This window comes from Lacerta agilis, chromosome 2 (genome assembly GCF_009819535.1).
Source record: "Lacerta agilis isolate rLacAgi1 chromosome 2, rLacAgi1.pri, whole genome shotgun sequence".
Lineage (NCBI taxonomy): Eukaryota > Metazoa > Chordata > Lepidosauria > Squamata > Lacertidae > Lacerta > Lacerta agilis.
The window spans coordinates 103,348,357-103,364,360 of record NC_046313.1 but is presented as its reverse complement, the minus strand read 5'-3'; the positions used below and the strand labels follow the sequence as shown (position 1 = coordinate 103,364,360).

General features: G+C 45.4%; 1 protein-coding gene and 1 non-coding gene across 2 annotated transcripts; one reads left to right on the top strand and one right to left on the bottom strand.

Annotated features, from left to right (window-relative positions):
- LOC117042037 (L-amino-acid oxidase-like) lies at positions 1 to 8,088 on the top strand. Its single transcript, XM_033141483.1, has 6 exons — positions 1 to 276; positions 1,455 to 1,567; positions 2,930 to 3,131; positions 4,061 to 4,129; positions 5,099 to 5,235; positions 7,262 to 8,088. The coding sequence occupies exons 1-6, from the start codon at positions 10 to 12 to the stop codon at positions 8,067 to 8,069; spliced, it is 1,596 nt and encodes a 531-aa protein (XP_032997374.1). The 5' UTR covers positions 1 to 9; the 3' UTR covers positions 8,070 to 8,088.
- Positions 8,089 to 9,401: 1,313 nt separating this feature from the next.
- Positions 9,402 to 9,473, bottom strand: TRNAE-CUC. The gene has a single exon. It is a non-coding gene; the product is annotated as a tRNA-Glu (tRNA).
- Between the last annotated feature and the right edge of the window lie 6,531 nt (positions 9,474 to 16,004).

Sequence of the window (16,004 nt, the reverse complement as noted above, 5' to 3'; positions counted from 1 at the left end):
AACAGGAACATGCAGATGAATATATTTATTCTATCCATTTGTGTATTTTGCATTCCAGTTCTTTCAGCATTGCTCTTCTTTTCCGCCCTGCGAAGCTGCTACACAGATGATCCTAGTCCACTGGAAAAGTGCTTCCAGGATGCAGAGTATGAGAATTATCTAGAGATAGCCAAGAACGGGCTGGGCAATGCGTCACACCCAAGACATGTGCTGATCGTGGGAGCAGGCATGGCAGGCCTCAGCGCAGCCTACACTCTCACAGAAGCTGGATACCAGGTAAGGGGTCCTTTATTCCTCACAGATGTTGCAACTGGTTCTCTGCTTCCGAGGTTGCCCCCTAGGGACCTGTGTATTGATTTGTTTGCACAAAATCTGCAGGGAGGTTAAACCACTGTGGCTCTTTGCTGAATATTGGTTTTTTACTTTGCGGGGAGGTTAGGTGTTGCATCAAAGGAAGTGTTATTCCACACTTCACAGAGCATTCCCCTTTTCTTCTCACAAAGAGTCCGATCCGGGAGGTGGGGGTTGAGGTTTGGTAATCAAGGGCACCAAATCAATTTTAATCATGCAACCTGACTTCGCAATCTGAGTTTGGTGGTATGTGATGGAGTTCCACTCAAAAACACCATGAATCTTTTTGGCCACAGCAGGGCAGCCATTTAGCACACCTCACCTGGTAGTTGGGGAAACTAGGCCGGAAAAGGTAGAGAGGCGTAAGGAGCCACAGCAGAGCTCAGTAGAGGGAGAAGCCAGCCAACCAGTCAAGACTCGGGGGGGGGGGGGTACTAGCCTGGAGGCAGAGGCAGAGGCAGTATGCAAGGTTCAGTGCAGTCAGGAGTATCTCAGTTCACGAAGCCAGATGATCCGGGGGTCAAGAAAGCGGAAGGTCCAAGGTCACGAGAAGCAAGAAGCAACAAGTGTTGATTCCAGAAACTGACTGAGGCTGGAAACCCTGCTTAAGAAAGCCGGAGCCAGCTGGTTCTCCTCAGGAGCAAGAAGGCTGATCAGCAGCAGGTGGAGTCGCTCTGCCTTCTGCCCCTTCAGGCTGCTATTCAGCAGGTGAAGCCGACTCCTGGCCCATGACAGGAGCAACAGGTGATATCAGAATCATAGAATCGTAGAGTTGGAAAGGACCCTGTGGGTCTTCAAGTCCAGCCCCCTGCAATGCAAGCATCTCAGCCAAAACGTCCATGACAGAGTGCCATCCAATCTCTGCTTAAAAACCTACAAGGAAGGCAAATCCACAACCACCTTAGGGTTGAAATTGAACACCAGTCCCTTGTAAATTAGCCCTGAGAAAAGGAGGAACCCGTGTGGCCAGGCTGATTTATCAGCTGGGTGCTGGGCAAATCTCTCAACGAAGAAAAACTGTAACGTGGAACATGGAAATCGAGGCAGGCTATTGTGGCATGAAGCTGGAGTAACACAGCAGCAGCTGTCCTATTTGCCTTCAGGTGACAGTTCTTGAAGCCAGCAACCGCGTGGGGGGACGAGTGGAGACCTATCGAGACGAGCAAGAAGGCTGGTATGCAGATCTGGGGCCCATGCGTTTGCCTCAGGTGCACAGGTAAGGCGTGAGGTTACCACATGCCTTTCACTTGATCTGCCGAGCATGCATAAATCCTGCCTTGCTCATCCGTGGCTGCTTTTCCATGGTCATGTGTCCCGGTGCGCTTGGCTGTGTGGGAGACAAAAGAGCTGTTGGCCTGTTGCCGCGAGGAAGGAAGTGCATGCGAAGTTGAAGGCAATGTATGACTTCTTGGATGTGGCCCACTAGTTGGATAAAATCTTGGTTGCGAGGCCTACTGCAGTTCGTTTTATGTGAAGAGCTGATGGGGGGCGGGGGGAGGAGACAGGGCTTTTTCTGGGAACGCTCATTATTCCTCAATTCCCCAGGGTGGCAAACATAGCTAACCTCCCTTTTGCCCAGCGATGCGCCTGTGAAGAAGATAAAGTTGAGAGATAGTGACTATTTGTAAGCGCTGGGCAATGGGAAGCCGCCCAGAGTGGCTAGGGCAACCCAGTCAGATGGGTGTGGTATAATAATAATAATAATAATAATAATAATAATAATAACAACAACTACTACTACTACTACTACTACTACTACTACTACTACAACAACAACAACAACAACAACTAGGTGTTTAGGAAGTGCTGTGCACAGCGCTTACCAAACCTTTTGAGTTATTTCTCCCCACCCCCAGTCTGTTTAAATATTCATTATATACAGTGCTTTTTTTCCTGGGGGTACGCATAGGCCTAAAATTTGTAAATCTAAGTTTGGCCTCATTGAGGGGCAGTACTTCAATATGAGTAGGAAAATGACAGTACCTCTAAACATTTTTTAAAGAAAAAAAGCACTGGTTATATATATTTTAGGTGGCAGGTGGATGATTAATATTCTGCAGCCTTTGAAATGTACTTGTGTGCTCCTGTTTTGACTAAATTATATGTGCTTTTATCTTGTGAAACCGCCCGGAGATGAAGAGCGGTACGGTCGTACCTTGGATCTCGAACGCCTTGGCTCCCGAACAAATTGGCTCCCGAGCAATTGAAACCCGGAAGTGAGTGTTCCGGTTTTCGAATGATTTTCGGAAGCCGAACGTCTGGCGCGACTTCCAATTGGCTGCCGCGCTTTGGTTTCCGAACATTTTGGAAGTCAAACGGACTTCCAGAACGGATTCCGTTCGACTTCCGAGGTACGACTGTATATAAACCTAGTAAATAATAACAACATAATAATCATCTCTGCCTCTGACCGTGAAAGCACAGCATATCCATCATGGCCACTAGCAATTGCTAGCCTTATCCTCCATGGGTTGAGCTAACCCTCTTTTAAAGGCATCCAAGTTGGTGGGCAATGCTGCCTCTTGGAAGAGCAAATTCCACTCTTTTGACTATGCACTGTCCCCTTCTCATGCCCCAGGATTTCCCGCGAATATGTCAGAAAGTTTGGCCTGAGTCTGACAGAATTCTTTCCGGAGGATGAGAACGCCTGGTATTTGATTGACAACATCAGGAAGCGAGTCGGGGAGGTCAAGAGGAACCCCAGCCTCTTGAATTACACTGTGGATCCCTCGGAAGAAGGCAAAACCGCTAGTCAGCTGTATGAAGAGTCCCTCCATCGGGTTGGGATACTTTTTGTGCTTCTTTTAATTGGGAAAACCTTCTGTGTCCTGTTGCAAATATTAAGACCATAGAGGTGGAAAGAACCAAAAGCCAGTCTACCCGACACACCCTCCTAAAATATATTGTAGAGTTGGGAAAGATTTAGATAAGGGTAACTAAAACGACCAAGCGACTAGAGCAACTCCTCTATGAGGGGAAGTTACTATATTGGGGAATATATATTTTTACAAAGTGAAGGCATGAGGATATTTAAGATTATGCATGGTATACAGAAAGTGGATGAGGGTTTTTCTCCCTTTTTCATAACACTAGAACTTGGGGACATCCAGTTTAGCTGAAGGTTAGAGGACTTGGGACGGACAAAAGAAAGTGCCTTTTCAGGCAGCACAGCACATTGTAGTAGTAGTAGTAGTAGTAATAATAATAATAATAATAATAATAATAATAATAATAATAATAATAAATAATCTATTGCTTATACCCTGCCCATCTGGCCAGGCTTCCCCAGACACTCTGGGCAGCTCCCAACATAATATTAAAGACATGATAAAATATCAGATATTAAAAACTTCTCTGAATGGAGCTGCCTTCAGATGTCTTCTAAAAGCCAGATAGTTGTTATATTCCTTGACATCTGATGGGAGGATATTCCACAGGGTGGGAGCCACTACCAAGAAGGCCCTCTGCCTGGTTCCCTGTAACTTTGCTTCTCGTAGTAAGGGAACCGCCAGAAAGCCCTTGTAGCTGAACCTCAGTGTCCGGGCAGAACGATGGGGGTTGGAGACGCTCCTTCAGGAATACTGCACCGAGGCTGTTTAGGGCTTTAAAGGTCAGCACCAACACTTTGAATTGTGCTCGGAAACGTACTGAGAGGCAATGTAGGTAAACTATGAAATGCATTCTGACTTTTTCTTTATGGTCATCCCAGGTTGAAGAAGAGGTGAAGAGGACAAACTGTACCTACGTGCTGGGTAAATATGACACCTTCTCAACCAAGGTAAAAAAGAATACCCCCCCTTTTCTTTTCTTTTCTTTTCTTTTCTTTCCTTTTCTTTTCTTTTCGTTCTTTGGATGTTACCATGGCCTTTGGCTAGCGCAATAAAACCCAATAAATTAACAAAACTAGCTAAAGCAATGGCCCAAGCTTGCGAAGTGCAAAGTATTTTTACTGAAACGTTATTGGCGCACTTCTGTTATATTATTAGAATATTACACAAGCCTATAGAAGTTACCGAGCTTCCTAGGTATCCCACCTAGATATCGGGGGGGGGGGCACATGAAGAAGGGCATCAGGTGATCATTGCAGGGTCCAGGTTGATTCATATGGGGACCCTTTGCAGTCCTGAGCCGTTTAAGGTTTTATAGGTCAGAACCAGCACTTTGAATTGGACCCAGAAACTAATGGGCTGCCAGTGCAGTCAGGCCAAGCTAAAGTGCAGTATGCTCAAACCGTCTCGCCCTAGTGAACATCCTGGCTGCCAAATTCTGCACCAGCAAAGGTTTCCGAACTGTCTTCAGAGGCAGCCCCATGCATAACACGTTGCAGTAATCTAATCTAAGGCAAGCCCTCCAGATGTTTTGAGACTACAATTCCCATCATCCCTGACCACTGGTCCTGTAACTAGGGATGATGGGAGTTGTAGTCCCAAAACTTCTGGAGGGGCGAGTTTGCCTATGCCTGCCCTAAGGCTATAATGGCTATGTTTACTTACCTGGGGCTGAGAGTAAGCCTCACTGAACTCAGTGAGATAGATATATATAGAGGACTGCACTGCAACTTTTTGGAGGATCCAATTCCTTGTTTTCCAGAATAAGGAAATCCCGAAACCTGAGAACCTCAGGATGTCTTTTGTACTAGATTCCAAATTCATTTGTTGCTTGGTAGTGTGTTTGCTTAAGCGTCTTTGTCGAGTGCCGTCCTTAAAGATGATTATTCCACCCACCCCCCACTCCCTTCCCATAACAGCAATATTTAATCAAAGTAGCAAAGCTGAGTCATGGAGCTGTCGAAATGATTGGGGACTTGCTCAATGAAGATGCTGGCTATTACCAGTCGTTCATTGAAAGTATGAGAGGTGAAGTGATCTTCGCTTCTAGAAGGAGGTAAGTGGAAAAACACGTTGCAAGGAAATCGGGAGGATTTATTCTTGCTGAAGTAAACAATCTGCTCTTCTTCAGACTAGATAGCCTTTCGGTTCATTTCCAAAACTAGGAGTGCAAGAACGTCTCGGGACCTCAATACCTTAAGGAATGCCTCTCCCCATACGAACCGACCCAGACCCTAAGCTTGTACAGTGGTGCCCCGCTAGACGAAAAACTCACTAGACAAAGGCATTCGTCTAGCGGGAGGCTGCCCCGCTAGACGAAAAAGTCTATGGAGCTGCCTCGCAAGACGAAAATTTTTCGTCTTTTTTTTTCTTTCGTCTAGCGAAAGCGGGGCTGTCATTGCTGCTTCACTAGACGAAAAATCCGCTAGATGAAAATTTTCGCAGAACGAATTATTTTCATCTAGCGGGGCACCACTGTAATCCAAGACCTTTCTCTATGTCCCCCACCCCCCAAGAGGTTCAGAGGATGGCAACACAAGAACAGGCCTTTTCTGTGGTGGCTCCCCGTCTGTTGAGAGGCTTGCCTGGTGCCATTATCATGGGTGTAGCTAAGGGGGGCAGGGGGCAGCACCCCCCCAATAAATAAAAATCAATAAAAACGCATAGCAAGCTGAGGTTCTGCCTCCCCATGCCAACAAAAGGCCTGCCTCCTCAACAAAAGGCCTGCCCCATGCCCAACAAAAATCGTGGCTACACCTGTGGCCATTATTACATATCTTTAGGCACCAAGCAAAAACATTCCTCTTTATTCAGGCCTTCAGCCATTAAGTAATCTATGACCTGTTAAATGGGTGGGTGTGTGGACTGTTATTATGATTACAGTGGTACCTCGGGTTACGAACTTAATTCGTTCCGGAGGTCCATTCTTAACCTGAAACCATTCTTAACCTGAGGCACGTTTCGCTAATGGGGCCTCCTGTTGCCGCCGTGCCGCCGGCATGTGGTTTCCGTTCTCATCCTGGGGCAAAGTTCGCAACCTGAGGTACTACTTCCGGGTTAGCGGAGTTTGTAACCCGAAGTGTTTGTAACCCCAAGGTACCACTGAATTTTATTATGCTGTCCAGTATTATGCCCTGTATTTTATTATTTTGTTCTTAATGTTGTATACCGCCCTGGGATCTTTGGATAATGGTTGGTATATAAATCAATTTGACGATAAGTAAATAAATAACATATGCTCCCTCTCCCTACAATGAAGTAAACATAAAGATGTAAGAGTCCAGCTGGCTCTTGCGAAAGTTCCATCTAGACCAGATGCCTATGGGAAGCCTGCAAACCGGACCTAAACTCAATACAAAATAAAATAAAAAATTCCTTCCAGTAGCACCTTGGAGACCAACTAAGTTTGTTCTTGGTATGAGCTTTCGTGTGCATGCACACTTCTTCAGATACCTGAAGAAGTGTATACCTGAAGAAGTGTATCTGAAGAAGTGTGCATGCACACAAAAGCTCATACCAAGAACAAACTTAGTTGGTCTCTAAGGTGCTACTGGAAGGAATTTTTTATTTTATTTTGTTTTGACTATGGCAGACCAACACGGCTACCTACCTGTAACTAAACTCAATAGCCACTCTCCCCACTTGTGATACCCAGCATGCACAGAATCATAGATTGCAGAGTTGGAAGGGACCCTGAGGAACATCTAGTCCAACCCCTGCAATCCAGGAACATGCGGCTGTCCCAAACGGGGATCAAACCTGCAACCTTGGCGTTATCAGCACCACAATCTCTAACCAACTGAGCTATCTTCTTGGTTAATATATCCACAATAACTAAATGCCATTGATTATCTTCCATGAACTTGTCTAATCCTCTTTCAAAGTCATCTGACTTGGTCATCTCCACACCTTGTCCGCGCGAATTCCAGAGTGTTAACTATGTGCTGGGTTCAGAAATCGCTTCCTTTTGTCTGTGCTGAACCGAGCAACAACTGAGCAACACACGACAGCAGCCGAAGAAGGCTCTTCCATCTCCTATCCATTCATCTGCATTTGTTTGTTTGTGTGTGTGTTTTTTGCAGGTTTGATCAAATCGCAGGAGGCTTTGATCAGCTGCCAATAGCCATTTACAGAAGCATTTCAGAAAGGGTGCATTTCGGTACCAGGGTGGTCAGGATGGAGCAGGCAGGCGAGAGCGTCACCGCGGTTTACCAAACCGCCAACAAAGCGCTGTTCAGCGTGACGGCCGATTACGCCGTGGTCACCTCCACCGCCAAGGCCACGAGGCGCATCCATTTTGAGCCACCCCTGTCGCGTAACAAAAGCCACGCCTTGCGGTCCATCCACTACAGGAGCGTCTCCAAAGTCTTCCTCGCTTGCACCGAGAAGTTCTGGGAAGCTGACGGGATCCGCGGTGGGAAGTCCACAACTGATCGCCCGGCCCGATTCGTCTACTATCTCACTCAAAACTTCTCTGGTGGCCTTGGGGTTGTCTTGGCTTGCTACGTCCACAGTGACGACTCCCGTTTCTTTCAGGCCCTCAGCCATGATGACATCATTAGCATCGTCCTGGATGACCTGTCCGCCATCCACCAGCTGCCCGAGGGGTACATCCAGGCTGTGTGCCAGTCATCTGTGATAAAGAGGTGGAGCTTGGATAAGTATTCCATGGCTGGCTTTGCTGCCTTCACCCCCTACCAGTTTGTCGATTATAGCGAACCTCTCGAGAAGCCAGAAGGCAGGATCCATTTCGCTGGGGAACATACTACCAAACTCCACGGTTGGCTGGACTCCGCAATCATGTCAGGGCTGAGAGCAGCAAGAGAAATCAACCTTGCATCTGGGAAGCGGCTGCCCAGGATCAAGCCGAATGACAAAGAGGAACTTTAAACAGGCACTCTGCAAAAGTAGAAAATATTGTTTTAAAGAAATATCTTGACATACAGGAGTTTTGAATCGGGACAAGTCAAAATATTGCTATAATCATTTATTATTATTATAATTTATTATTTGTACCCCACCCATCTATCTGAATTTTCCCAGCCACTCTGGGTGGCTCCCAGTCGAGTGTTAAAAATAATACAGCATTAAATATTAAAAACTTCCCTGTGAGTTTGGAGAGAAGGAAGTAGGTTGTATGTGAGATCCTTCTAACCACTGGATCCAGGAAGTGTTAAAATATAAGCCAGGGTGGTGGGCCATTAAGAGAACAAAGGAAAGGGGGGCTCTGAGCAAGACAGAAAATGTGTAGAGCCCCCCTCCGTCAACAAACAAAGCCAGAGTTTTTCAATTGATGTGACCTAGAAGTACGCTGGAGAGAGTCGGAGCAAGGCTTGAAAGCAAGGTTTGATTTCTGTTTGAATCCAAGGCTACGGCTATGAAAGAAACGAGACCTTCTTTGGGTGTCAATGTTGTGAGCCCCTCTGTAGTATAGATCTGCAAATAAACCATAGATTATGAAGACACCACCGTCTCTGCTGTGCCTCATTCCAAAAGGAAACCCAAACCCTGGGTAAGCGCCTCAAACTCCTGGAATCTTGGGGTTCTTGGGGTGGTGTGCAACAAAATCTAATGGCATTTCTAGATGGCAAACAAAAATGCAAAAGAAAATTAAAAACCATGACCCAATGCCAGTAGTAGCATGTTGTTGTTTTTCCATTCTGTACCCTATATCTTTTCCTTCGTTTCCCTGTTAGACTGTGGAGGGGAAACCAGATGGACAGCAAGGCTGGAATTTATAATACAGGGATGCAGAGTGGGGAAATTTACATTTCTCCACATAGAAGGAAATGAAATGGGAGGAATATGGAATTTTGAAAAGATTTGTTCATTTATTTTGCCAGCACCATCTTCTCTCATTTCTTCTTGTGTAGTTAAAGTACAATTGGAAATAATTAGTATTTCAATAAAATAAAAAATAAAAAGCTTTTTTTGCAGACCATAAGCAATTAATGAGATATTCCCCACCCCCCACCCCTTTCCTTTTTATGTTATTTCCTTATTTTTGATATCTTTATCAAAATCATGTCAAATCACACAGGAAGTTTCTGCATATATCCCCCCCATTTAATATGTATTATTTCGTTAAAGGACTTGCAATGGAGCATTGGAACGCAAAGCTTTTGAAAGCAAAAGTAACCTGTTTTCAAACATATTGCACATTTCGTGAAAGATTTTTTATCCGGTGGTTGAGTTTGAAGGCAAATCCTTTCAAAAGAAGTGTTCCCTGACCGGGAATCGAACCCGGGCCGCGGCGGTGAGAGCGCCGAATCCTAACCACTAGACCACCAGGGAAGTTGTGGTAGGTTTGTTCAGAAAGGTAGCCATCATCAGTAATATTTCCTTCTGCAGTTCTTAATACAAGGAAGTCTTCAGTTCTGTGCATAGTGTGTCTCTTTCCCAATTAAATGCATCATCTGCATGTCAAAAACCGCAAGCATTGCGCGCGCGCACAGCCCTGCAGATGGTTCTCTGTTCGTTGCTCCATTGAAGTTTCCCTTCTACCTAGAAATTGCCTTCTGCAGAAAACCTGAGCAGTTTTAAAAACACTTCCGAATAAGATAACGAAGCGTCGGCGCTTCTCGTGCAAGTTCGTCAGCATCTAATTTTACGTCTGCACTGCGGGATACCTCCTTTGTGGACGGATGCGAAGAACCCGGAACTTTATTTCTTTCACATTGGGAGTTTTTTCTGCCCTCCTTGGGGAAATGGTGCTCACCAGCCATAGCTGTCAACTTTTCCCTTTTCTTGCGAGGAATCCTATTCGGAATAAGGGAATTTCCCTTTTAAAAAGGGAAAAGTTGACAGCTATGTCACCAGCTGAGTCGGGGCCGGGGGGGTCCTACCGGTAATTTTGATTCACCGACAGACTCTAGGCTGCAATCCTTGCACACTTAGGCGGGAGACAAGTCCTCCTACTGCACTCCGAGGTGCTTAGCAGTTCTAAGCAGTCACACATGCCCACGATTATACTGCTAAAACTCAGCGCGATCCACGATCACAGGATCTCCAGAGCCTTCAGGTCTTTCTCAGCACTGCCTACAAATGCCTCTTGCCACTGGCCACTTGCTTCCCCCCATCAGCCCCACGAGAACGAAATGCGCAGGCGCCGTAGGATTCGCCCCAGCAAAGGAGCGAACCTCAGGAATCTAAAGGAAGCTTCCGATTGGCGGTTTGAGTCGGTCCCGCATTCAGCCAATCACGCAAAAGCCTCATTGGGAGCATCCCGCGCGCAGGGTGGCGTTCGAAAATCTTGGTGTTGTAAGGGGACTGCGGCCCTACTCAGAGTAAACCTATTGGAATGAATAGGCCTGGCTGACTTAGATCTAAAGAATTGTCCAGTAGCACCTTAGAGACCAACTAAGTTTGTCATGGGTATAAGCTTTCGTATGCCCAGAACAAACTTATTTGGTCTCTAAGGTGCTACTGGACAATTTTTATTTATTTTTTTCGACTGCCTCAGACCAACACGGCTACCTCCCTGAATTTAGATTTAGAGATTTCAGTGGGTCTTGCCCAAGTAGCACTAGCATTGGTTACAACCTGTGGGTTTTCTTCATAGCGCATGGGTAGACAAACTAAGGCCCAGGGGCCAGATGAGGCCCAATCGCCTTCTCAATACGGCCCGCGGACAGTCCGAGAATCAGTGTGTTTTTACATGAGTAGAATGTGTCCCTTTTTTAAAAAATGCATCTCTGGGTTATTTGTGGGGCCTGCCTGTTGTTTTTACATGAGTAGAATGTGTGCTTTTATTTAAAATGCATCTCTGGGTTATTTGTGGGGCATAGGAATTCATTATCCCCCCTCCAAAATATAGTCTGGCCCCCCACAAGGTCTGAGGGACAGTGGACCGGCCCCCTGCTGAAAAAGTTTTGCTGACCCCTGTCATAGCGGATTAGTCATGTCAGCGATGCTCTTTCTACTTTGCTGGCAGATTTTTATTATGTCTTTTTAGACTTGTCCATCTTTCTGGCAAGATATATTTACCTGCTTAACTGAGGGGATGATACTGTACCTATTGCTAGGGAGTGCTGCAGTAATTTTGTTGTATTATTTAAAAGATGCAGACATGGTCAACCTATTGACAGCTGTTTACATACGCAAATCATGGAGGGGCGGAAGCATCCTTCCAATCCTAAATGTTTTCGTGAATGCAGACACAAGCACATCCAACCACAGTAGTCCACAAGATGCTTAGAGTGATCTCTGAGAGGTTTAGAGTGAGCCTTTTGAGAGTGGTTGCCAGACTTGAGATTCTGTCCTTTTCTGGAAGGGAACCTTCCTGGGTCAGCAGGCAACTCAGATGAATGGTGCTTGCTCTGATATAAAGGTGCTGCCTCAACAACTGTTACGGGATTTGAATTGAGCCATTGGATCACACCAATCTCTTAGTTGTCCTTACAGCACTTTCCCTCCCAGTTACAACACATACAATTTAACAATCCTTTGCACTTTGCACAGGGTGAAAATATGGCCATGTTCGACAATGAATGTAGATCAGGTATCTGGCTTGTGTTTGTTGCATGTCCAGTGAGAAAAGTTGAAGACTTATCCCAATGAGAACTATATAAACGAAACTATTGACTGTTTTGGCCAAGGCCCTTGAAGATTCCAGTTTTTGTTTAAAGACTTATACAATGTGTACTACATTTTCCTTTATACTGTGGACAGACAAGCATTAACCAAAAAAAAAGCTGTTTTCAGATCTTATGTCTGACATTCAACACAGCCAGGGCAGATTCTGTGGAAAGGTGTGAAATTCAGTCTTGATAGTTTTTTTATTTTGTTAGAGTCCTGCAATATTGTTCAATGGACAAATGGAAGTGGGCTGTTAGTTCTGAAATACATAGGTAAAGGTAAAGGGACCCCTGACCATTAGGTCCAGTCATGTCCAACTCTGGGGTTGCGGCGCTCATCTCGCATTACTGGCTGAGGGAGCCGGCGTACAGCTTCCGGGTCATGTGGCCAGCATGACTAAGCCGCTTCTGGCGAACCAGTGCAGCGCACAGAAACGCCATTTACCTTCCCACCAGAGCGGTACCTATTTATCTACTTGCACTTTTGACGTGCTTTCAAACTGCTGGGTTGGCAGGAGCTGGGACCGAGCAACAGGAGCTCACCCCATCGCGGGGATTCAAACTGCCGAGCTTCTGATCAGCAAGCCCAAGGCTCTGTGGCACAACCCGCCATTATTTCTTGTTGCTTCTTGGCAGCCTCGTATAATGGTGGAAGTGGTTCAGTCATATAAAGACTGCAAACCTGTAGTTACAAGTCACAGATTCCCCCCCCCCCAAAAAAAGCTAGTGCCTCCTTCTTCTAAGCTTGGTATTTGACAGTGTTTGGAATATTTAATATCCAAACTGACCTATTTTGAATATTAAGTTTCAAAATTCAGTGCAGTGGTACCTCAGTTGTTGAACGTCTCCGTTGACGAACATTTTGGAACTTGGGCGCTGTAAACCTGGAAGTAAATGCTTCCATTTTCAAACACACCTCAGAAGTCAAACAGTTTCCGCTGAGGTACTACTGTAATTTTCTCAGTAAATTTGCAAGTCACCCTTTGCACCTCGGTTTTGAACGTTTCAGAAGTCAAAAGGTCTTCCGGAACGGATTGCGTTTGAAAACCAAGGTACCACTGTATAATGTGGTATTTATTTTATTTTCAGTATTGTGAGTTGCATTGTTTAATGTCTTAAATTTGGAATTCAGTTTCATTTCTGTAAATCTTACCTTCCCCCCATTTTTATATCACTTGGTTTTATTTTTAAAATTAAGTCATCTGATTGTTATTAAGTATCACACAGTGGATACTTTTGTTAATCAGCATTTTCTATAACTAGATAACCCGAACCAAAGCTCAGTTCCACAGAATAGAAGACACAATAACACTTGAATAAAGCTGCTAAAATTCTGATTTATTGGAAGAAGTGAATAAACCTAATAAAATCCTGCTTTACTGGAATTGTGGTTCTTTTTTCCAAAAGCCACCTCTTTCGTGTCTTTTCCATAGCAATTCACTTCATCCAGTGTCCGATGAGATGTCTAAAGTGGTAAAGGACAGGATTTCTTGGACTTATGAAGGCAGCAATATTTAAGTCTCTTGGGTATTATATGGATCTTCTCAGGGCAACCTTTGCTCCTCTCCTTTCTTGCCGCCACTGGAGAAGGGGAGGGAAGCTTCTCTAAGTGGTGGCAATGGTGGTGGGCTGTTCAGCCATGTGCTTGGTCAACTCCTTTTCCATGGCCTCCTTCAAGGCAGTTTGGACATTGTTGCAGTTGATGAGGGCCTGGGCCTGCTCCGCTTCCTGCCTCAAGGCCTCTACTCGGGTCGCCACATGATTGTATAAGTCTGCCAACAAGGTCTTCATCAGAATCCTGGCCTTGGCCTCCATGCGCACCTTGGGCACCTGCCGCAGAATTTTGGCGGCAAAGAGCTTTGAGGAACAGATCTTTCGGGGCTGCCAACTGCTCCTTGACTTAGCGGCTGAGGTCTTCTTGGCTTGACGCTTCAGACGAGGCTGCTGCTTCTTATGTTTTCGAGCCTGGAGCTTCTTCCAGTTCCGTCTCGCTTGTTGGTGCTTCTTGTTGACATTCTTTCTCTTTGGAACCCTGGCTCTCTTTTTGCCTTGCTGTTTGGCTGCCATTGTTCTGTTCTCCTTAAGCTCCAGCCTTCAAATGTCAACATATTTTTGTCAGCATGGGCCTATATAGGCAATATAGCATGACAATGAAACCGTAGCCGAGGAACCATTGTTACCCTGGACGGGATTATGACCTATCCCTTACTATGATCTGGTTGTCAGTTTTGACAGTGGCTTCTGGCAGATCTTAACTGCACTTTGCACTTCTAATTTTACCACAGGAATCAGCTTTCAACTAAAAATAAATCAGCCAGGTTTCATCATCCCAGGCATGTTTTGGGGGGGATAAACACATATGCCATTAGCCCCAAAACTGGTTTATCATCACAACCTGAGTTTCTTCACCAAAAATGTGTGTGTGTAATCTGAGTATCTAAAGACTAAGGTCCTGGGATAGTCCTTCTGCTCCCTACTTTGCCACTGTTGGTGGTAGAATACAGAATAGGCAGATCTCTGGACAGAAGCCAACTTTTCCAACAGCCCCTATTGTAGTGCCTTTAAAATATTCTTTGTGTGCAACAATTTGCAAGTGCTTCCTGACTGCTGAAGGCCAACTTTCACCAACTTTCTCCAGGTAGCCCCAGGTTGGCAAAGTTTGCTGGGCGCAGATCCTCTTAAAGCTGCAGCAGAACCAATTGAAAAGTGGGCAGGAAAGCAGCTCTTAATGTTTTCAAAGGAGCTCAAACTGAACTACCACCAACATGCTGGAAGGAAAGCAGTTTTGGACAGATCTTCTAGAAATGCCACCCCTTCTTCCATATTCTTCCGTTCCTGTTTTTTAAAGCAAACCAACTCTATTATTTCCAGTTACAGGTGGGTAGCCGTGTTGGTCTGCCATAGTCAAAACAAAATAAAATAAAAAATTCTTTCCAGTAACACCTTAGAGACCAACTAAGTTTGTTCTTGGTATGAGCTTTCGTGCATGGTCTCTAAGGTGCTACTGGAAAGAATTTTCTATTATTTCCATTTGTCAAATTCAGAGCAGCCCTAAACCTTGAGAAACATTTCCAGGAATCAGCATTAGTTTTGAAAAGGTAAAGCAGTGTGGATTATGGTTGCTCTGGGTTTTATCTGGTAGTCATCTACACTAGCAGCTGATAAAGGCACTTAAGTATGATAAATGCAATTTTTATGTATAGTTTTAAGTGGAATCAAGCTACACAGGTTCTTAATGACAAGAGCTCATTCTGGAAAAGGTGCGCAGTTTTTCAAGACACTTCTACACATGACTGATTATTTTAAAAGTTGCAAATTCATCAGGGCTTTGGGCTGTGCTTTCCAGTCAAACAAGATGAGCAGGAGCGTTTTAATAATTTGTCTGTGTGGGGAAATGAACTCGAAGAGTATTCAGTCGGGTCCTCGTGCTGCTTGCTTCTAAAACTGTTTGTATCCAGCATCATCTAGGCCAGTGGTGGCGAACCTATGGCACGGGTGCCAGAGTGGGCACGCAGAGCCCTCTCTGTTGGCACGCACCATCACGCCAGCCCCACCCGGCGGCAGCAGCTTAGAGGCAGTTTATCTCCCCAAAGCAGCTATATTCCTGCCTCCCCGCCCCCCGCGATTGGTGGGATTTTTTTTTACAGCCAGCAGGCTGTAGTTCATGTGATTGGTGGCTTTGTCAAGGGTTTTCGTTGATTGGTTGCTGCCTGCGATCCTTGAGACTATGTGTTGTTTCTGCTCCTTGTGCCATAGGAAGCGTTTATAATTCGTGAGAGTGTTCTTCTCCCCCCCCAAAAAAAACAACTGTGATCCAAGCCCCCCCAAAAAGCTGCTAGTCTTGGCAACCCCCCAAAAAAAACTCTGGGCAATGCCCCCCAAGCTCTATGTGTTGTTTCTGCTCCGCGTTTATAATGCGTGTGAGTGTTTTTCTCCCCACCAAAAAAACTACTGTGATCCAATCCCCCCCAAAAAAACTCTGGCAATGTCCCCCAAAACTCTATGTGTTGTTTCTGCTCCGCGTGCCATAGGAAGCGTTTATAAGGCGTATAAATGTTTCCCCCCCAAAAAAACAACAACTGTGTTCCAAGCCCCCCCTCAACAACCCAGGGCAGCCCCCCCACTCATTTTATTACGATATATTAATTATTATCCCATATTAAATTGCCGTGTTGGCACTTTGCGATAAATTAGTAGGTTTTGAGTTGCAGTTTGGGCACTCGGTCTCCAAAAGGTTCGCCACCACTGC

Bases quoted from the DNA above. Each gene is read 5' to 3' on its own strand.
- LOC117042037 (XM_033141483.1), top strand. From the start codon at position 10: ATGCAGATGAATATATTTATTCTATCCATTTGTGTATTTTGCATTCCA. The intron at 3,132-4,060 runs GTTGGGATACTT...TGGTCATCCCAG, and splicing joins ATGAAGAGTCCCTCCATCGG to GTTGAAGAAGAGGTGAAGAG. The intron at 4,130-5,098 runs GTAAAAAAGAAT...TTCCCATAACAG, and splicing joins ATGACACCTTCTCAACCAAG to CAATATTTAATCAAAGTAGC.